This window comes from Panulirus ornatus, chromosome 67, assembly GCF_036320965.1.
Source record: "Panulirus ornatus isolate Po-2019 chromosome 67, ASM3632096v1, whole genome shotgun sequence".
In the NCBI taxonomy this organism is placed as follows: domain Eukaryota; kingdom Metazoa; phylum Arthropoda; class Malacostraca; order Decapoda; family Palinuridae; genus Panulirus; species Panulirus ornatus.
Window position 1 is genome coordinate 7,231,920 of NC_092290.1, and position 23,042 is coordinate 7,254,961.

At 37.8% G+C, this 23,042-nt stretch overlaps 2 protein-coding genes across 5 annotated transcripts in view; one reads left to right on the forward strand and one right to left on the reverse strand.

The window, feature by feature from the left end:
- Nucleotides 1–2,258, reverse strand: part of LOC139747039 (prestin-like) — a 28,950-nt gene extending 26,692 nt beyond the window's left edge. Inside the window, exon 1 of one of the 2 annotated variants that reach the window (XM_071658786.1) lies at nt 2,142–2,258. Coding sequence is in view for 1 of the 2 variants with exons in the window: in XM_071658783.1 (XP_071514884.1) it covers nt 2,035–2,099 (65 nt within the window). In the remaining variant the exon portion in view is untranslated. Of the gene's footprint in view, nt 1–2,034 lie in introns of both variants that reach the window. The other variant, XM_071658783.1, reaches the window with a different exon arrangement.
- The window catches only part of Pi4KIIIalpha (phosphatidylinositol 4-kinase III alpha), a 226,679-nt gene that overhangs the window by 152,798 nt on the left and 50,839 nt on the right, over nt 1–23,042 (forward strand). For all 3 annotated transcript variants that reach the window (XM_071658781.1, XM_071658779.1, XM_071658780.1), the window contains 13 exons: nt 3,948–4,146; nt 5,853–6,066; nt 6,463–6,642; nt 7,813–8,074; nt 10,479–10,650; nt 13,800–13,977; nt 15,241–15,450; nt 16,135–16,235; nt 17,392–17,548; nt 17,892–18,081; nt 20,337–20,526; nt 21,090–21,199; nt 22,805–22,964. In XM_071658781.1, coding sequence (XP_071514882.1) covers nt 4,048–4,146; nt 5,853–6,066; nt 6,463–6,642; nt 7,813–8,074; nt 10,479–10,650; nt 13,800–13,977; nt 15,241–15,450; nt 16,135–16,235; nt 17,392–17,548; nt 17,892–18,081; nt 20,337–20,526; nt 21,090–21,199; nt 22,805–22,964 — 2,223 coding nt within the window. In that variant the 5' untranslated portion in view covers nt 3,948–4,047. The remainder of the gene's footprint in view (nt 1–3,947; nt 4,147–5,852; nt 6,067–6,462; nt 6,643–7,812; nt 8,075–10,478; nt 10,651–13,799; nt 13,978–15,240; nt 15,451–16,134; nt 16,236–17,391; nt 17,549–17,891; nt 18,082–20,336; nt 20,527–21,089; nt 21,200–22,804; nt 22,965–23,042) is intronic.

Here is a 23,042-nt window from a genome sequence, read left to right on the forward strand (position 1 = left end):
TTTTGACTATTTTCAGAGGTGGTGAAGTACATCAAAGGCACGGTGTGACCCAAGTGTGAGCTGAAACACTCCTGTTGTTTAAAATTTCGCGATCACGCATTACCCATGGCGCAGCATGGTATATGATCCTTTCTATCAAGGCTAAACACAGTCCTATAACTCATATCTCTTTGTTCCATTTTACATTATTTCCTCTGTTCTTTCGGACTGTTTTACCGTGTGATTATTTTGTACTGTCATTTCTTTTATGCTCTCATTTTGTTCTCTGATGTTTAGGAAGAGGTGCTTGAACTGGTGGATTTCAGTAGCACAACCGGTGAGGCTGAGTATAATGAAACATTTTGATTCCTTTAATCTCTATAGCTTGCTGCATACTCGTTTTAATGTGAATCATTGCTAACTGTTTCATAGAATTGTCTATGTCGCTTAACTACGTTCATTTCGACGTAAACAATTCAGTTCCCATTAAACTCGTTTAAGTCCTATGAGTGACTCATCACCGCGGCAACTTTAGAATGCTTAACGAGATGCCTCTGGTGGCACTCCACATCCCAACAACCACTTTCACTAGCAACTTCCGTAAACTTATTAGTAAACTTATTAGCGGATTGAGGGGCGAGACAAGCCTGCCGTAAGTGGACCAATCAGAACGCATCATATTTGATGAGCACAAGACTGGTTTGTAAACATCGCCCTTCACCATGACCGTGACCAGCTTGTTGGACCTTCAGCTGATGAAACCCATTAAATTAACACTGGTCTTCACATACAAAGGCCCCATGAGTGGAGGACTCACCCCATGCCTTACTAATAGGCAAGTAAAGAATAGACAGTATGACGATGACATTGCGATCACGCTTGTAGAATTCTTGAAGCTTCTCCCAATCTGGTTATGAAGAGATCTTTAAACTGCCTGTTTGGAAAGATTTACGCCATAAATTGTGTGTTGACAACAGACTGGTACTTCATAGCCAAACCAAATACTCAGCTGACTTAAAGTCAGTATCCAGTTCTTATGTCAGTCTATTTACTGACGTGTTTTCCCGTTTTAGTACCATATAGCTAACGGAATAGTTTATTTCTGTTTTCATGTTTTCAGTAAGGTCAGTGCTTCTTTTTTACTGCCTTACGAAAATTTTTATTGTACTCGATTCACGTACAGTCTGACTCCATCATCCCTTTGTCTGTATTTTGTCTATCTCTATCAAGCTTCGGTAGGCATAAATCTACATTTACCACTTCTCAAGGGTGATCATATTTTCTGTCCTGTTTCTTTGTCTTCCAGTGATGTAGGTGGATTGGGGATTTATCTCATCATTGTTTCTATTATTCTTAAAGTAGCAGACGTGATTATTAGCATTATTATAATTATTATTATTATTAGTGGTAGAATGTACGTTACCCAAAGGACCCTTCCCTTGGGGTTCCTACAGCTCGAAGACTGCGCTACAATCAGTTGTAGGGAAAAGCTGGATAAGTGTAAAATTTCCCCCTCCCTTTTTCCGATATGTACAGACGCCGTTACACCATGGGTAAAGTTGGTTACGATTTACTGAAATTCATGGTGATGGTAGTAACTTCACACAAGCAACAGACACGAAATTTCCATATTGCGATTGTAAGTTATAACTAGAACTTATGTTTATAGTTATGAGCCGTCATGCACTTCACCTACTTGTTTGCAAATCTGAATTATCTAGGTTGTCATAATAGTTTACTAGATTAAGGGTTGAGCCACTGAAATTGATGCATAGCTTTGTCCACATTCATTTTTCTATATTGGTAGAAATTCATTATTATTATTATTATTATTATTATTATTATTATTATTATTATTATAAGTAGTGGTAGTAGTAGCAGTAGTAGTAGTAGTAGTTGTAATAGTAGTAGTAGTAAGAGGTGGTGAGCCAGGGATGAAAGTGGCGGTAAAAGATCACCCAGGATACTATATACATACCCTCTTCTAAGCCTCTGTCTACATACAAAATATATTTAGGGCCCTCAGCCTACCTGTGTAACTCTCCTCGTACTGACCTTTGTTTCTGTAACTCTAAACGATGCAAGTCGGTCGAGTGCTCGTAATGTCTTGCCCACGCCATAACGTGTGGGACACTATAAATGAATTGGTTACAGTAACTCACGCGTTCAAGAGAGCTCCTGCACTGACTAGGGCGTCGTGAACACTGTTGCACTCTACTTCACTGCCGCCAGTGCCAACACATGCCCACGTCGTGTTGGGGGAGGGTGGGTGATGGAGGGCCAAGCATTACGGTGGGAGGTGAGGGAGGACCAGGCATTACAGAGCGGGCGAGGGAGGGCCAGACACAGCGGGAGGCGGGTGAGGGAGGGCCAAGCATTACGGGGGAATGAGGAAGGACTACTCATTATGAGGCGGGGAGGAGGGGCTTAATGGAGGGACAGGCATTACTGAGGAGCTAAAGGTGGGCCAAGCATCATGGGGAGATGAGTAAGGGCCTGCCTTGACTCTCCTCCATCCCTGTATCGTGTCAGCCAGCAGCAGGACACATGGAATATCACACAGCAGTAGGATATATTTAGGGGCAGCCACAAGGGCTGAAAATGTGAATTTATGTCAACGGACATCGAAAAATAGTGTAACGAAGCCATACACTGTCAACAAGCGGTGAAATACAAGTAAAAGCACAACATTCTGTAAGTCATTGGTGGTTGCTGGGGAAGTCATTGACCATCTTGCATTACTTTGCATACCCTCACTTGTGCCACTTGGTTTTACCAAATAGCGTTTATCCATTGTCTCTTGAACTTCTCTCTTTTTTTTTTTCTTTAACAGGAGCCCACAGGCAGTTTTTTTTCTTCTAAAACTAATCAGAAAGGCAAGCAACGTTACTAAAACTACAGTGTATTGCACTAGAGAAGTGATGAAATTGCTCGAAGATGCAGCGTAATAGGAGAGGGAAGGTTTGACTTACAGGAGAGGTAACGGAGACAATTGGTAAATTCTGAACAACGAATAAGGTGTTGGGGGCCATTTCCTTACATACGCTCTGGCAGATATGATAAACGTTTTGAAATTCCTGTAGTCTCATTGATCCGCCCTTGATGGGTTGCATTTCCGCCTTTGGTCCCCAAGCGAACGTTTCTCTTACAGTCGTTGATTGTGCCATATGGGGTATTACAACAGTGTGTTCAGATGAACATCATTCATTATATAATGATACTTGCTCTTACAAAAAATATTTGATGTTTTACATCGGTCTTAATTCTAAGTTGCATAGCATATTATGATTATTTCGATTGCAACAATGACCTCGTGAACACACTTTGTCTATGATCTTTGTTTTGCACATATCCTCGTATTTCAGTGACTTCCTCTTTCTCACACTGAATATTATTTCTCCACGATATTCTCTTTGTAAGAAAGATAAATCCTCTCATTCGTCTCCCCTATTAAACTGCTTAATACGGATAAAAAATGGACCTGTTGCAGAGACGTACAAAATTATAACGAATATGAAGATGTTAAGGACAGACACGGTAAGCGTTTTCTAGACATTAATACAAAGCCACTAATCTTTTAAGTCAAAGTGCATCGGCCCAGCATCACCGCTACTCCTGCAAAAGTTAGTTCCACAGGGCTGGGTATCTCTTGTAACTGTAATGATTGTTGTATGATTGTTTCTCCTGGCTTTCTGCTGCTCTTATCTTGGCCATATCTGTCCTAATTGTTGATACTTTTCATTTCTTGGCCCGTACGTTCCTTATAGATATCGAGAAACACACCCAGAAGTAGTTTCATGATACTTTCATCTTGTCACGTATGTCTAGTGTGTAACATATTTCGTGTTTCTCTCTTGGGCTGATGTTAGATTATCCTTTGCATTATTTGTTTCTCTTTAATTATTTACCAATATTTCATATCATCTTGTGATTTTCTTCCATATTGGTTCGGAAACAACCACTTGAAGGTTCGGGTTCGGAACACCCCCAAGTTCACGACGTTCGAAGCCTCACTCCGGAAGTCCGGACTCACTAGTCTGGCCGAGATGTTAGTACGGGCTCATAGTGATGACTCTGGAAGACCAATCCCACTTGTCTTTCTTCAGCAAAACTGTCCAGCAGCTGGCCAGGACACTTGCCAAGGTCACACCCACGCCATATGATCAGGTTAGCCTCAGTAAGGACAGTCAGAGAGGTGTGGTGGTAACACAGTTTAAGTCGGTAAGTCTTCCATTACTTGCAGAAACAATTATAATATGGCTTTGCCAAGGATAGTAGTATATAATTGAGGGAGTGTTTATTGCTAGGGTATTTCATGTTATAGGGTAAACATTGTACAACAAATGTAAATCTTTCCGTTCTTTCATTGCCATGATAATTGGAATCTCGAAGAAAATTACCCAGATAAACTTCTTTTTTTTTTACTCAAAATGATAAGGACATCTCTGTGATACAGAAAATCTTGAACAAATTATTCTATATACAGAGAAAATCCAGAACAAATGATTCTGTGTACAGTCTGAGTGATACTATGCTTTCTAGTTGGCTCTGCAGGGTCAGATGCTATTTTGCCGATTATAGTTTAGAAAAAAATATGTGTAATTTCCGTTGCTATATCACTGAGGTCCATTTAGCTATAGAAGAGTACTACCCCCTATGAACAGATAAGGTTAATGAGTGCAGCTATTTTTACCTAAACATTAGCTTGAATTTCAAGATGACTCCAGTAAATTTAGTGCAGTTGACTTTTTTTTCATTAGATTTGATATTTATATAAATCTTGATATTTGCAAAATTGTTCTTTTATAGACCAAAATGAGTTCAGTTATCAGGTAGAGAGAAAGGAGCATTATTCATTCTGCAAGATAGAATTTGACAGGTTGTCATGATATGCATGAAAATTTATTAGTATGAAGCTGTAGTGTAGTGTTACTGTAACCTTATTACCAGTGGAATCTAGCAGTATATCATATGTTTTAGTAAAAATTAGTATGCAAGATGGTTTGAGACCAGGGAAGCTTCTTTAGGAGATATGTTTTTTTATGTACCCTCCTATACTAAGTCAAGAGAGGGGAGGGCTGTAGAGATCGTACATAAAGGTAAGTGAAACATTTATTGAAATCAACAGAACCTGTGAAAACATCACCTAACTCTCTCTGGCAACCAAGATATTCTATCATGATTTTTAGTATCACAGTTGAATTATACCAGCATGATTACTGTCTGTGATTACTGTGCATGCTGTAATGCAATCATGTGCTAAGACTCGCAGAAATTATGTAAACATGAGCCATGATGATCATACTTTTTTCAGAAAATATCAAGGTAAAGTCTAGCTTTTGGAAATTGTATAAGGCTCTTATAGGTTCTGCTGATTTATTCAAATGTTTTGCATACTTTGATATAGACCCACAATTTTTCTTTTCTTCATAGCCCTCCCAACTATCAACTTTTTCGTTTTAGGATAAAAAAGAAAAGTGCATGGTTTGAGCAGTGCTTCTCAGTACTCTCAACAACAGATCTTGATATTTCTTAAATAAATCAGTGTGGAATTAGTTAATTATTTCACACTATTTACCATCTTTTCATTAGCAGATTGTGAACGAGATATTAAGATGATTTTCAATGGTAGTGCATGAATTATATTCCAGATGTCTCAGAAGTTACAAAGCTTCTATACTCAAACATCCATATGACTGCCATTCAATTATAAATTAATGTGTATGTCATTTTGCTGACCACTTTGGAAAATCCTTTTTCAGATAAAGTTATCCATATGATTAGTTTTGTAGCATAGATTAATGAAACTGAAAGATTCAAGGGTTAAGACTTTGGCAAGACTGTTTGTAATGAGTTTAATGATTTAATCACAGGTAGAGAAATTATTGGCACTGTGCCCTAGTGAGAGCCATGGAGGAGTGTTTCGAGTTGACCAGCGTGGCCAAGATGCAGTGGTTGCTCTGGGGGTTTACTTTTTGGAGTCTGGTCAACAGCACCAGACTCATATTTTGCAGTATTTCCTGAGGCTTCTTCGAGCTCTGCCTAAAGTTGTTTGGCTTGATGAAAAAAGAATCTACCCAACAGATCGTGAGTTTGCAATATTTGTTTTATAGCCGTAAGAAATTCTTGACTGTAATAGAAAAAATTTATTGTTCTCCTACCACGTTACCCTTTTCATTTGTATCTTTATTTGGTATATCTCTGATGTCTTTTCCCTTTAGGAACAACCTGCTGATATTTTACAGCTTAGTGCCACTTTCTCTGTATCCCCTCTTGCAGCATGCTAAGGATATGTTTGGAATTCTTACCAACCAGGATAATAACATATAAGATGCCCACAGTTGTTTTTGCTTTTGGTTTGTAAAAGTGACAATGTAGCTTTTTAATTTTTCAAGTGTCATTCCATGTGTAATTTTTCAATCTTGGGTCAGGTTGACATGTCACTCATTAACTTACTGGTTTTTTTTTTTTTGCTTTACTCAGGGATGCCTGTAGCTGAGCGCTTCAGCTTCTTGCTAACGACACTACTAACTGATGTTGCAGCCAACAATGAAGATATGCGGGAGGAAATTATAGCCACTCAGGTGGAGGTCCTTTCATCACTCACAAATGTGGTTATCAGAACTGCTCGTGATGATCAGCTGCGCTCAAATAATGGAAAAAGTCAGTAATTTTTGCTATTCATATGATTTCATTAATTTTTTTAATCGCTCTGTACTACTTTGTGCTTTGTTTTTGTCATAGAGAGGTGAATAGTTAGAGGCACTTGACTCCAAAGTATTTTTGTGATGATTGAGCTTGATGGTACAGCACAGTGGTTGCATTTGGTATAGATAGATCTCGTCAGAATTCCTTGGAACTAAGCAGTGTTCAAATATCAGATATTTACAAATTCTAAGTACAGATCTTTTCAGTGAGCTCAGATTGTAACTTTTAAGTTGCTACTTTTGTATAAACCCAGCGTAGTTTGGTAAGTTATTTGTATGTAATTTTTGTAAAGATGTGCTATATGAAGCATTAAAAGACCTTGATTGTACTTTGCCAAAGTTTTTCCTTTTCTCCATTTGAATGTAGTAAAGACTGCCTGTAAAACACCTTTGACAATATATATATACATATATATATTTTCATACTTGATCAACATTTTCCATGTCAGCAAGGTAGCACCAGGAAAGGTTGACAAAGTGGCTATATGTGTCAGAAGTGGAGGGAACAAGGAGAATGAGGAGACCAAATTGGAAATGGAAGGATACAGTGAAAAAGATTTTGAATGATCAGGGTCCGAACATGCAGGAGGGCAAAAGTTGTGCACGGGATATGGTGAATTAGAGTGATGTGGTTTACTGTGGACAATGTGCTGTCAGTGGACTGAAGTAGGGCATTTGAAGCATTTAGGATAAACAATGGAAAGGCCTGTGGGGCCTGATTGTGGATAGGAAGCTGTGATTTGTTGCATTACACAGCACGATCGTTAGAGAATGAATGTGAACAAATGCAATATTTCTTTGTCTTTTCCTTGCACTACCATGCTAACACAGGAAATGGTTAATGAGTATGAAAAAGATTATGCATATATACACGTTTGAAAGATCTAGTTTAAGTATATTAAGCTGTTTGGCAGGTTTCTTCAACTCGGAATAAATAAATGTTGAAAAGTCAGTATCTTTGTGAAGTAATATACTAGTAAGTAAGGCATTATATAGTATTTTAATTCTTATAAATGGAGTGATAAAAGATTTTATTGAAAATAGTGTGCTTGGATTTATATTTGATTCATCAGTTTATCATGCTACCCAACAGGTTTCCGTGGTCAGTAGTATTGTTTTGTTGCAGTTTCGTTGTGCCGGGGAACGGTACCTGTACTTTTGGGTTTGGCTCGAGCTCTTGGGCGTTCTACTTCAGGAAAGCCCCTTTTCCTGCAAATATTCCCAGAGCCGACAATCCCTACTCCAGTTCCTGCTGAGCCCCCACAAATGGCCAAAAAGAAGAGTTTTAGCAATTTTCGTCCTATCATTCCTCGATCATTATCATCTACGTTACCCTCATGCCCAGATGTTGTTTCTCTTGTCAGTGTGGACAGCGAACGAGATGTTGGGTTAGTAAAGGAATTTTAATGCAGATTTATTGATACAATCCCTGTCTGCAGCTAGCTTAGATATATTTTTTTTCTATTTTTTTTCATAATTTTTTTCATAATGCATCAAAACTACAACTGTCTTATCCACAACCAAGCTCTGCAAACCTCTCCATGGTTTAATCCAGATGCTTCACATGCCCTGGTTCTGTCCATTGATCAACAGCACATCGACCCCAGTATACCACATCATTCTAATTCACTCTTTCCCTTGCACACTTTCACCCTTCATGTTCAGGCCCAGAACAATTGAAATCTTGTTCCCTCCGCTTCTGCTACGTACCCCCTTCTTCAGCGAGGTAGCACTAGGAAAAGTCAAAAAAGGCCACATTTATTCACACTCAGTCTCTAGTTGTCTTGTGTAATGCACTGAAACCACGGCTCCCTATCCACATCCATGCCCCACAGACCTTCCTATGGTTTACCCCAGATGTTTCACATGCCCTGGTTTAGTCCATCGACAGCATGTCGACCCTGGTATATCGCATCGTTCCAGTTCACTGTTTTCCTTGTAGTGCCTCTCACCCTCCTGTATGTTCAGGCCCCGATTACTCATAATCTTTTTCACTCCATCCTTCCACCTCCAGTTTGGTCTCCCGCTTGACTTGTTCCCTCCACCTCTGACACATATATCCTTAGTCAATCTTTCCTCACTCATTCTTTCCATATGTCCAAACCATATTAACACACCCTCTTCTGCTCTCTCAGCCACACTTTTTATTTCTACACATCTCTTACCATTTCATTACTTAATCAAACCACCTCACACCACATATTGTCCTCAAACATTTAATTTCTAACAAATCACCCTCTTCTGTACTACCATACCTTGCAACCATATAATATATTTGAAACTGATATTTCTTCAAATATACCCATTTTACTCTCTGAGATACCGTTCTCTCCTTTCACACATTTTTCATCGCTCCCAAAAACTTTGCTCCCTCCTCTTTGACTCACTTCTGCTTCCATGGTTCCATTCTCTGCTAAGTCCACTCCCAGATATCTAAAACACTTTACTTCCTCCATTTTTTCTCCATTTAAACTTACATCCCAATTAACTTGTCCCTCAACCCTACTGAACCTAATAACCTTACTCTTATTCACATTTACTCTAGCTTTCCCCTTTCACACACTTTTCCAAACTCAGTTACCAACCTCTGCAGTTCTCACTTGAATCAGCCACCAGAGCTGTATCATCGGCAAACAACAACTGACTCACTTCCCAGGCTCTCTCATCCCCAACAGACTGCATACTCACCCCTCTCTCCAAAGCTCTTGCATTTACCTCCCTAACCACCTCATTCATAAACAAATCAAACAACTTTGGGGACATCACACACCCCTGCTGCAGACTGACTTTCACTGGGAACCAGTCAATCTCCTCTCTTCCTTCTTGTACACATGCCTTATATCCTTGATAAAAACTTTTTGCTGCTTCTAGTAGCTTGCCTCCAACACCATATACTTTTAAGACCTTCCACAAAGCATTTCTATTAACATTATCATATTCCTTCTCCAGGTCCATTAATGCTACATACAGATCCATTTGTTTTGTAAGTATTTCTCAAATTCTTCAAAGGAAACACCAGATCCACACGTCCTCAACCACTTCTGAAACCACACTGCTCTTCCCCAATCTGATGCTCTGTACATGCCTTCACCCTCTCAGTCAATATCCTTGTTGAACTATATGATAGCAACATTCAAGAATTAGGGTTCATATTCTTAGAACAACACAATGGTGACTTGAAAACATTAAGAATGTAATGTTAAGTCTAGACACCTTGATATTCATGAATATCATATAATAGAATGGAAAAACTTTCTATGGAAGGTTCGACAAACTGTTCTTTCCATCTTTGCTCTGCTCCACCACCGCCACTTACCTTAAGCTCTCATTACTAGCAATTTTAATAGGTATCATAAAATATTACCTGATTTACCAGTGAAATTGCAAATACTGTTCAATCAGAGAATCCATTTTATATCATGATAGTGTGTGATGTACTGATGGTAAGCTGTTTCAGTTATAATCCATACATGAGAGCCAGATTGGGGAAATTTCTTCAGGAATATAATCCCACCATTCTGCAAGGTCCCCCTTGAATGTACGTTTTTCAAAGTAAAGGGTTCATGAGATACTTAGGAAAGATCAAAGGGGGCATTGCTTAGAAAAAGGTTGAGAACCTATGAATTATCTATTGGATCGCATTGTATCCATATATTCTCTGATTGTCTTTTACACATCATTGGAATGTGCTATCATATGAAGGTTAGAATTTTTGTGTGAGTGCATAGAGTTGGGTTAGGAGGTAGGATATCAGTAGATTTTTATTACATGTTTTTTTTGTTTTGTTTTCAGGTTACGGATACAGGGAGGTCCAGGTAAACGACCCTCTTTGCAGTCACAGCAGTCAGTTCCCTATGACCCTAAGGTGTATTTCTTTCAGAAGTATGGATCAAGTTTTGGAGCAAATTTTCCTCAACTTGCTCAGTATGACCACACCTTGGTATTCCCAGTGCAGCATTTGCAGGTGAGCTTATTAAGAAAATTGCCTTGGAGCTTTATCTTTATGAGCGAATAAACTAATTGATTCAGTTTGTGTACATTATTTTACCACCTTAATAGGAAGCTAAGGTATGTGTGGCTTTCATTTATGGAGTAGTTCATGTTAGCTAGCTTTCCAGTGCACAGGTTTTAACAACAAGGAATTGTAGTATAGTGAACTCCCATTTATTTGCTGAATAGTTAACTGGAAAATCCAAAACTGGTGCCATTTAGTTTTCCTCAATATCAGTGAAAATCCAGACAAAGGTGCCATTTAACCCCTGTATGATTAAAACCTGAAACATTGGCTCTGTTCAGTTTTTCCAAAAAAATTCTTCAAGAAATGATCTGCATAGTGGATACTTAATTTTACTTATTTCTTGAAGATGATCAGTGAATTCATGTTTCCTACAGACTCCCATTGCAGGATAGTAACAGGATGATGTTCATTACCATTCCCTTAACCTCCAGATTCCAGGCAGGCACGGCTGATTCGGCAGCTTTATAAAACAACTAACTTACACATAATCTGAAACCTCGTTGAGAACAGGCATCACAGGAAACTTTGTCATTGAGCTGAAGTAGTTGAAAGAGGCAAAGTGTTATCATCCAGAGAAGGTCAAAGAGAGGACTTGCTCTAGGGCTCAGGCAACAAAGGACAAGGTAACCCTTCTCTTTGCCAATACGTCAGCATGGTGAAACCTATGCCTCTCTACAAATCAAAGAACCCTTGTGCCCTCAGGTGGAAAAATACATATCACTTGCCTGTTTTTTAAAGTCTTATCATAAGGCCTGGGTTACCAATAGCATGTTCATGTTCTGGCAACACACATATTTTGTCCATTGTGTTGAGCAATACTTAAACAAAAGCACTGTGTAGTTTAGAGTGCTACTGATCCTCAGCAGTGCATTAGATCAACTAGCTAAGGGGAACCTACTTGCAAACACAAAATTTGAAGTGGTGTTTCTTCCACCAAACACTATGTTTCCCTGTTGCAGGCATTAGATAAAGGCATAATAAAATGTTTCAAGAGCTATTACACCTGCTGTACTTTTGTAGAGATCTGTGATGCTATGGAAGATTATCTATTCGTGAGTCACTGATGGCTGGAAAATATATACAATGGTTGACTGTATCACCCAGGATGAAGTCAAGCTTTTGACCATTATTGCTTACTGGAAAAAACTGGAAGGATGCACTGTTGAACTTCATAGAATTCTCCACGGTCGACACTGAGGTTAGCAGAATCATGAAGATGACTTCCTCTGTGGGAAAGGACTAGAAGACCTCAAAAAGTGGGGGATCTCCTCAGCATCAAAAGTTTGGAACTGACTGAAGTTGACTTCCTGAAGTTTGAGTCAGGCTTCAGTGATGATGAGGAAGATGTACAGGTTGAGAAGCTGAGGCTGACCCAGCTGTTGTTCATTCAAATTGTGCAGCTGGTAAGACAGGACGAAGTGTTTCAGGCTGATCCTTTCATGGAGAGAAGTCTGGAATTCAAGAGGTGGTTGGAGGTATCGCTACAGCCATGTGTAAAAGTTCATTGGCACTTGGAAAGGAAAATGAAGTAACCCTTAATTCTTGGCTTTTTAAAAAAAAAGTCCCATCTCCCACTCCCTCTACCTCACACACATGAACCCTAGCTCTGTAAAAGTGAATTGTAGATGGACGTAAATTACTTAAATTTTGATTCAGCACTTTTGAATTAGGTTTAAGTGAGGGAGACCAGTTTGGTTGTGTAGTGGAAGATACATGGACCCAGTTGTTTATTTTTTGGATCAGCGTAGTTTTTTCTTTTACATTGGTGGAACTCTTTGAGTGTGTCAAAGTTCTAGTCATTCCATGATCAGAATGTGGTTGTGTCTGGATAGTACAAAAGTTACCCATTTTCTCTTATTTATGTGTCATCTTATGTAGTTTAACAAATCTCACCACAATTTTTACAGAACGCTTGGATGTGTGGATGTAGCAGTGCGTATTATGAACCTTTGAATTTACCATATTTCAGTGTTGAAATACTTGTAATCAAGAAAATGAACCTCTCATTTGGTAACAGAATATTATGGTGAGATTGTCAGAATTAATATTTTTTGTTGGAATGTGTGGGGTATGTGGTTTTCTTCACTTTTTCCTGAGCTCTTACATCAGAACTGCTGACACACTTTCTCAGCTCCCCTCAAAATGCTTGCCCTTCTTCATTGGTCTTCATTGACCAAGTGCATAAGCACTCATAGTCACCCACATCTTATGAACCTCTTTTATTTTTACCCATTTTCAACACAAATATTAAATATTGAAAGGTGTTTTACCAAGAAGCCCAAAAAAGTTTCAGTATAACTGTTAGCAGATGACAGGATCTTAAAAGTATTTGGTAAGTCTATTAAGGGAAGTTACTTCAACCCTCCAGTTGTACCCAACAACATAGCATTCCCTTCTTGTTTAGGGTCATTACCCAATAATGTAGCATTCCCTTCTTGTTTAGGGTCATTGCCAAACAAGGAGAGCAGGCATATCAGTACATGACGAGATCAAGGAGAATATATCTAAATTCTTTCCTTTTTCAGAGTGCAAAGCATGGCAAGTGTATCAATACTTATTTTGTTGAATGTACAAGAAGGAAGTGTGTGCCACAGATGAGGTTACCTTCCTGCCTTTGAGCACCTACAATGGTAATTTCAGATGGTGGTGCAAGTGGGTTTGCTATCACAGTTGACTTTATGTATAGTCTGAAAAAGTTAGAAGATCCTGTATAGGTGTATAAGTTCATGTTTCACTTTATCCCTCTGGGCATGGGTTACAGATATGTATGAGAGATATTAAATGCAACATGAACTTGATCCATCCTTATGGAAGTGGGAATGGAGGTACTCATGATAGGTAGAGTTTATCCAGATGGAAGGACAACTGACCAGCTTGTTTGGTTTGATAGGACAAAGAATGCATTTTGACTTGCTGTGTGTAGCAGGAAATGCCTTCTCCTCCATAGATTATATATATTGTTGAGGAAGTTTTGCTTCATGATGTGTGATAAAATTTTACTTTACATACTACTTGAGATGTACTGTTAAATCAAAATGGATATGTTAAAGACCTCATATCCTCTTTGCAAAGTGTTTTTTTTTTTTTTTTTTCAGACTGTGCTTGCCAATGCCAAGAAACTTCTGGCTAAGGAAGTGTTGACAGCTTTGGATGAAGTAGCATCGGAGGTGTTTGTTACATTTCAGGTGAAAATGTTTCCGTACCGCACCCTGCGTGAAACTTTGAATTTAGTCATGGTCACACTGCTTAGGGAACTTCTTGCCTATCAGAAAGGTGAGAACTATTTATTTAAAGCAGAGTAAGAAGAAAGCCCACTCAGGATTTTTATCTTGGTGCTGCATGGCGTGTGTTAGTATAGGTAGGTTCTAAATACAGACAAAATCTAAAAACTCCAAGATTAAGATCAGTACACCAATGTTTATTAATGCACTTGTCAATACAGATAACATACAGAATTTGAATTCAAAATAACTTCCATGTGTCTCTTTTGTTAGCTTGGGTAACTTGCACCAGTTCAATGTAGAACATTTAACATACTGTTTATTCCACTTGAATGTTATTAGTTGTCACTTTAAAACATTCAAGTTATAATCAATAGAATTAATTTATATGGTATTCATATTTTTCATACATTTTTCATTGTTTCTTTTCTGAAGGTAATTATGTTATGAGTGAATGAATAACTACATGTTTAGAAAAATGTAAGAGAAAATAGCTAAAGGTGGCAGTATTTCTGCATAAGTTCTTCCTATCTTTCATTAAGTTTGCTGAGTTGGTTGTTGGTAATTAATGATAATTTTGGAATTTTTAAGGCAGGAACTGAGTTATAAGGTTTTTAGGTCCATCTGACACATGGAAAAATAGATAATTTAACCCTTTTCACAGGTTCACTTTAGGAGTATTCTACCCCTTGAATTTTATAGTTTTATGATCATCATCTTTATTATAGTCTAGATGGTCAGGTTCAAGAATATAGATTAAAGATCTGAGTTCAAGAATATTATGATACCACTTTGAAATGTTTCTTTTTTTACATTGCTACTATTTCCTGCATATGGCATAATGTGTCATGTGTGAATTCATTTTGGTAGCAGTAAAGTTAGTATTTGCATCTTCAGTATGGTATGCATATTTGTTTGTTTGCATAGGATGCATTCTTCTATTTATGTTAGATAGAGAAGATGGGTTTTGATTGGAGAAATGGTTTTTGCATTTGGACAAAATTCTGGAGTATGCATGCACCTACATAGGGATTTGATACTTTTAGATTTGGCAGTTGCACATAATCACTTTGTATAGGTTAGCTTGTGATTAGCTGGTGTTCAGACCATGAATTCAGTGACCATGGTAGGGGAGCTAATACTCTGATGTTTCATATGTTTTTCAGAGATTTATATGCTTTCTAGCAGAAGACTGATGGATTGAAAGTCCAGCTGCTTTGATTAGGTAGGATTACGTAACATTTATCCTTCAAGCCATCTCTCTCAGAATCCTGATTTTGGTTTTGCATGTAAAACCAGTTTTTTGTCCTTGCAGACTTGCCTGTGCCTTTTACTCGAGATGTACAGGACTTTGTGAAAGGTCTCTTCCTCTCTGGTCAGACTGAGTTAGCTGTACAACAAAATGAGAGTGGGGAAAAAATCAAAATTAACAGAAAGATTCCATCTGTTAACCCATACAGAATTAATGTTCAAGCTAATGCTGCATGCATCGACCTACTGGTTTGGGCTAGTACAGATGAATCTGGTAAGTTGCCTTTGTGTATTCATGAGGGAACAATAAATATAAACAATTTTACATTTTTTTCTTGTCAGCGAAGCGAGGTCATTGATGTTATGGGAGTTGAGTATGAATTTTTTTTCTCATACTTGTTCCACGTTTCCTATATTACTCAGGTAGCACCTGGAAGGGATGAAGAAATGTCCTTATTCGCACACATCCACTCTTAACTGTCATGTATAAATCACCAAAACCAGAGAACCCCATCCACAACTAGGCATTAAAGACCTTTCCATCATTCCCTGACCTCAACATATACCCTGGTTCATCCCATTTACAGCACATCATCCCTTGTTTACCATATCACTCCAGGTTGCTCTAACACCTACATGCCTTATACCCTCATGCATTTTCAGACTCCAAGCACTCAAAATATTTTTTACTGCATTCATACATCTCCAATTTGTTCTCCTCATTGCCCCCTCCAGTTCTGACATATATCCTCTTAGTTTTCTGTTGAAGTTGCATCAGCCTTTTTTATTGATGGTCTGTTTTGTGTATGAAAATATAAGCACCTTGTTTTTATTGAAGAAAGTAGGCTTGATCGCTGTGAGCAATTTTTATATATCTATTTTACAGTGATTTCAATGAGTGATGCCCTTGAAGTGAAAGTCTATTAATTTCTGTGATAACTTCTGCTTATGTTCTCAGAGGCAGAAAGTCTTTGTAATCGGCTGACAGAGAAGGCAAATGTCCCTCATGGCCACCGACTGGTTCTTGCTCACATGCCATTGCTGCTGGTTTGTTTAGAGGTAAGATGATAACATCCTCCTTGTGCTGTTTTGACTGTCATGTGACTTACATATGTAAAACTTATTGCCACAAGATGCAAAAAAATTTATTTTCCACTTGGAGTTCATTGGAAAACGTGTTTATGGAGATATAAGATATGGTCTTACAACTGCTTTATATGTTTTATATGTAAACGTTTATGCATATTGGTAATTTTTTTCTGAAGGGATGTTTGCTTCATGATATGTAGCATGAAGTCATCATTGAAAATATTGTATTCTCAAGTTAGATAATGACCCTGAATTTAAGGTATTGAAAATATTATATCTCAGTCATCATCAGCTTCATTCTCAGTTTCCTAGGGGGATTAGGTATATACGTCATCTGAAATCATCCATGCAAATCCTTACCTGTGTGTTAAAGTGAAATGTAGACTTCCATACTAATAAAAGTTCTCCTCACTTTTTTTTAATAAACAGAAACCTCTGTCTCCATTAACACCACCATTATATATAGATACTTTTGCATCTAGTCCCAGTCATTCCTCTAGCATCGATATCTGTAGTTCTGATCACTTATCTAACTGCATCTATGTATATCTTCAGTGGTCTTTCTTTCTTCCATGTAACTTTAACTGTGTTTTTGTACATCCTGTTGACTAACATATCATCTTCCATTTGTTCTGCATAGCCATACCATTCAAACAGATTTTTGTCTCTGCACATTTTGAATTTTTTTTCACGTCATGTATCTTCTCATATTCAGTCTTTCTGTTCGTTTAATTCCATCTGTGCTGTGCAAGTTGCCCATTCTTTTTATCAGGCTCGTATAGCTTGAAACTTTGCTGCAATTGGTTGTATGGAAATAATGAATTCCTAAGGAATGAGAAGCTCCTCAACAAATTGTACAGTTCTGCTTTTCATTAGTTGTTAGTGATACACCCTCGCTGAAGGAGATTTTTGATTTGAGGTGTACTCGCATGCAGAATGGGTTTAGCAATGCTGGTGATTCTGAGGTATCTGCATCTGTGTTAGGTTTTGGTAGTGGGTTGTAATTTGAAGTGTGAATGACATTTATTATGCCTATGGTAAAAGTTCAGGAAGGGTAACTGCACTTTAGATGTGATACAAAAGTTCAGTTTTTATTCACGTTAGCTTCCCTTTTATTTATCTGCAGGGTTTGGGCAAACTTGCCAACAAGTTTCCAAATATTGCTGGGACGTGCATTAATTATCTCCAGGATTTTTTAGTGAGTCCATCTCCTATCCTTCTAAAGCTGCATCGTCAACAGTCCGACTTCCTAACTCCTCACCAGGGCAATTTGACTGTCAAAGGTTTGTGTCTGGTTTCACAAAAGTGGAGCTTCACAGCCTGAAATTTAAATTATATAAGTTTATATTTCAACAAGAAAAAAGGGCTTTTGTTAAAAAACATTAATGTACTCTATTTGTTATTTATCAGTATTACAACTTTTTATTATAAGGTCATACAGTGGTCATCTTGCTTAATAGGGTTTTCACCAGCATAAGATATGTTCTTAGAGTAAATGTTGATAGAATTTCACATTGATTTATTCACATTCATGTAGATTGAATTTAATGTTTTTGTGTATTCATGCATTTGATGAATATTTGTCTCTTGATTTTTATGAGAAAATTAATTACTTTTAATTTCTAGTTACTGGAGATTTGAGCAACAGGCCAGGATCAGTGTCTGCGACTGCCTTTGAAAGATTGAGAGATACTGCCATTGAGAACTTGTGTGTAGCACTAAAGGCAGGACTCACAGTAGATGCAAACACTGTGCTTGCATTTATATCCTCTATCTCTAGCAGAGAAAAGGCTGGCTGTGATCGCTTACCTGAAAGGTAGCTATTTCATGCTCTTTCTGTGTGTCTTTGTATTATGTATTTAAACTGTTTTTATAACTGCTTTTTTACCTAAGCTCTTCATTGTTGTTTAGAAAAGGTCATCAGAAACATATTTGGGTTGGATGAGATAGTTTTAGATTTTAGCAGTTAATTTAGATGCCCCAGAATTGAATCCTCCCAAAATTGGTACATGATGTTTTTATCAGGTTTGAGTCGGTTCCATCATTTTATTTAACTAGCTTATGGCTTATAAAAAATCATTAAGCTCACTGACATATAGTAGAAGAGAATTATTCTGTTCTCAACCAATTTGTTATATGTGATTCATAGACAAGTAGCTTAGACTCGGAAAAGACACAAATAGGTTTCTCTGCTTCAAAGACTTATCTTGAAGTTCTTATTCATTTGATAGCCATCAGCTGTCAAACCTATAGCTTGTGTACGATCAGTAGTCATGCCTCTGGTAGTTGACTGCATAAGTGCTTTATGTGGTCTTAGGTATGTAGAAATTGCAGACATGGGTGAGAGTAAAGGTGTGTGAGTATCAGCGAACTCTTGGGAAAATAAGGAATATTTTGCAAGGGGATTAATAGTGTGAGAAAACAAGAGAACAGATGGGAATATCAGTGGGGAGGACTTGTAACGAGCAGAGATGAGGTGAGGAGTAGATGGAGTGATTAATTTGAAGGATGGTCTTGGGTGTTTGGGTCAGGGAGGTATGCAGAGTGAGAGTCATGGCAAGTGGTTTGGTTAAAAGAGGTGAGTTAGAGAAAACCTTACCTAAGGTGAAGTGTGGTAAGGCAGTTGGAAAGGCTAGCATAGCCCTTAAATTTAGTAAGACAAAGGATTTCTATGTTGTTGATTAGATAGCTGGTATTATCCTTGTATATATGCATTGTGGCTAGATCCTTGTATACATGGATTATGGTGAGGTCCTTGAGGTAGAATGCTTGGATTAGATAGCTGTGATTATCCATGTATATATGCATTATGGCTAGATCCTTGTATACATGGATTATGGTGAGGTCCTTGAGGTAGAATGCATGGATAGTGTCACTTTATAAAGGAAAGGTGGACAAGGATGATTGTTTGAATCATGGAGGTATAAGTAAGTTGAGTGATCATGGTGAAGTGTATGGGAGTGGTGATTGAGAGGGTGGTGGCATATATGTATCTAGAGAACGCATATGGTGTTGATAGAGATGCTTTGTGGAACATGTTACAAATGTCTGGTGTGGGAGAAAAGCTATTAGAAGCATTGAGGACTTTCTATCAAGAGAGTAAGGCATATTTGCGAACAGGAATAGAGGGTGAATGGTTCCAGTCAATTGATTATTTGTAATTATCTTTTTGTACTACATGGGGACAGAAATTTACTCTTGTGGAGCCCCCATTTCTTGAACATTCTTTACTGTCGTACAAAAACTTATATTTATGTAAGTTTTCAGCATTGCCTATGTCATCATTCATTCTGTTTCATTCATCCACCACTCTTACTAAAAAAGTACTTTGTTAAATCTTTTTTAACAAGTTTCTTGTTTAATTTCATGTATCCTATGATTGCTGTGTCCTTACATCTCATAAAGAACTGTTCACTGTCCATATCATTGATCTGTTTTAAAGACTTGAAGGTTTTGATCAGGTCACCCTTGACTCTTCCCTCTTCTGAGATCAGCAAATTCAAAGCCTTTAACCTTCCCTTGTAACCTACCTCTCTTAGTTCTGGTGAAGGTGGGTCTGTGGCATGGATGTGTGATTTTGCCATGTCTGTTTAATTTTGGTAATGGATGGGATGGTTGAAGGGATAAAAAGGCATGGAGAGGAAACTTATTTTGAGGTTAGAGGGTTAAGCATTACAAAAGTCCCATTTTCCTGTCTTTTCTTATTTCCATTTCTGTCTGTCTTTCCTATGTATGGTCTTTTCCATACTCTTTCCCTTATGTATGCTTGCTTACCAAATATTCGTTCCAGTTTTTCTTCTCTAGAGTAAGCAGGAAGTGCTGTCACTTTTATGTAATATCCGAATCAAAATTTGTAATTAATCAACAGAAGTTTCAGGCATATCTTTTTGGTTTTCATCTATTGATGGTTTCAATGATCAGCAGCAAAAATGTTTGTAGAGGATTCCACATCTCCCACCCTATTATGACAGCAGTAAAAGGTAGACAGAAAATTGAAGGTATGTTATGTATTACTTTGCAGACTTACTATTTTAGTACTAACTGTAACTTATCAGACTCTTCTCATTTCAGTGATAATATTGTAATATCACACAATGTGGTGGTGGCATTGGGACATGTGGCTGTGGCATTAAAGGATTCTCCTCGCACCACTGAGACCATCCTCCATCAATGTCTCCTCCAGCGCTTCTGCCGTCCTCCATCCAACCTTGATACTCTAATTGTTGACCAGTTAGGCTGCATGCTTCTTGCCAAGAATGATGTAAGTCTTACAAAGTAGTTATGTTGTCTTGAACAGAAAGTCATGTGTCCATTGTACTAAGAAATAGGAGTTAAGAAAGAGCTGTATTGAGTAAAATTATTGTAAAGGATATGGATATGCTCATGTCACAGACATCAGTACAAAGGACTTAAGCAAGCTAAATGCCCTCAGAAGTCTCAAATGCATCAGTTTTAATGAGTGGTAGAACCTTCTGTTAGCTTCCACATATAATGCATTCACTTCACTTTAAACTAAGCCCAGCAAACTTGGTCACCCACCCTTTCAAAAGCAAACTTAACAAAACTACAAAGCACATGAAACAGAGCACTCAGAAGAATTACCAGCTGTATAGCAACCACAAACATTCTGCATCTGCATATTGAAACAAAACTACATCTGATGCTATCCCACATCAACGTGTGTGGCACCCAGTTTATGCGGCATCATTAACCCTAACTAACAAGACCACGTCATAATCACCTACAAATCCTCAAAAATTTCATCCCTGCATCACACATTTGAATCCATTGTTAGTATTTCATGATTTGTTTTAAATTTTTCAGCCTAAGGTTTATGATGAAATAATGGAACAGTTCAGCAAGATTATCATTGAAGCAAGCAGTGGCACATATGGAGTTGGTGCAGCACAAGATCAGTGCATGAAGCAGTACAGGTAAGATATCCATTACATACTAGAGTTTGTGTTTTTGAAATCTTCAAGTTGAGCTGGAGTCTCTGGAATATGAAATATTGATGAGTTTCACTCGGAATTCATTTCACCGGGTGTATACATTCTAATGTATAGTGGTATAATGAAAAAGGGTAGAGGTACTGTGTTTGACATAAGGAGTTCTGATATCATATTGGGATTGCTTATGTAAAGGATGGCTGCCACACATTACATGTCACAGTGACTTAGAGGAAGAGAGTGCTATTGATTTTGGGGTCAAAAAACCAGGTCTTTGCTGCACCTTTTGTTGATATTGGAGATGATTTCATTTTCAAGCAATGATTTACTATTCTGAACTTCACCAGCACTTAGTATGACTGTTTTCTGTAGGACAAGAAAAGTTCCTGTTTATTTTGAAGTGAAAAGGCAAAATGTGAGGGTCATTGCTAGACTTGTAGATTATTGATTTAGTTCTGGATGAATTTCATTTTGACTTTATTATTGATTTAGTTCTTGATGAATTTCATTTTGACTTTATTTGTACTTATGTATTTAGACTGGATAGAGAGGGAGTTTTACACTCTTGGGGCCCCACCTCTTAAACATTCCTTGCTATCATACAACTTTTTTAATTTAAGTACACTGCCTGCTTTAATCATATCCTGTCATCTTTAATTCATCAATCACATACTATAGAAATACTTTTTTAATCTTTTTTAACAAGATTCTCGCTTAATTTTGTATTTTGTCCTTGGTTGCTCTGCCCATACATCTCTCAAATAACTGTTCTCTGTCCACTTCATTGATGTTTTTAAAAAAATGTATGAGATTTTTGTGATCAAGTTAACCCTCACACTACACCTCCGCAATGAAACATATCCTCCCAATACAGTCCCATCTCAACATACTCTGCACTCAGTTCTGTGCAACAGCACCAGACCCCTCCCACCCAAACCTATCTAGCCACCAACCCAGAAGTAGAAAAAAGACTTCCCCTTGCCTTACACTTTAGTGACATATACTTGCAGATTCCCCACCCCCAGCAAAAATAACATGATAAAACACATACCCATTGAAATAACATGATAGGCACAAAATAATTGACCTCCCAACTCGGTCTTAACTCAAATCCACTACCCAGACAAACATGAGTCGTATTATCCCAGTTGTTCTCTGGACATCACCCATCTCTACAACACGAAAATCTTCTTTTCAATGTATCCCAAAACTTATCATGCCCAAAATGCAATACCATAATGAAGACACCAAGCATTTACTGTTCAATTGACCTGCACTTTCTGCACATAATATACATGCAACATCACTGAATGTTGACATTCTTCCAACTGATGAACATAGGCTCCTGAGTGCTGCAGGAGCCTCATAAAGTAAGGAAGTATTTTTGTAATGTCCTTCTACTGAAGGGAAAATAGTTTTACCATCTCCTTGTACATTCTGTTTTCAGATATTAATCTTTACTTAGATGTTCTTTTTGTTACTCTTCAATTTCTTCTCTATTCTTCACTCAGGATGCAGCATTTCACCTTTCTCAAAAAATATTAGCACCCTTGTTAGATTTCTAAATATTGTTTTTGTGCTTCCTTGCAGACATGTTGCTACTGCTGTACATAATGCAGTAGCAAATATTTCTGCCAACATTCAAGGAGAGGCTGAGATGGACAAGTTGCTGATGCGTTCACTAGAGCTATTTGTTAAGCTAGGATTGGCAGCAAAGCAAAATTCTGAGAAGCATCCTGCTGTGTTAAAGGTATGGTATGCTTAGAAGGGAATCATTTTCTCATACTAGCTTTCTATATATTGTTAACAAACATCTGCAGGTTTTCTT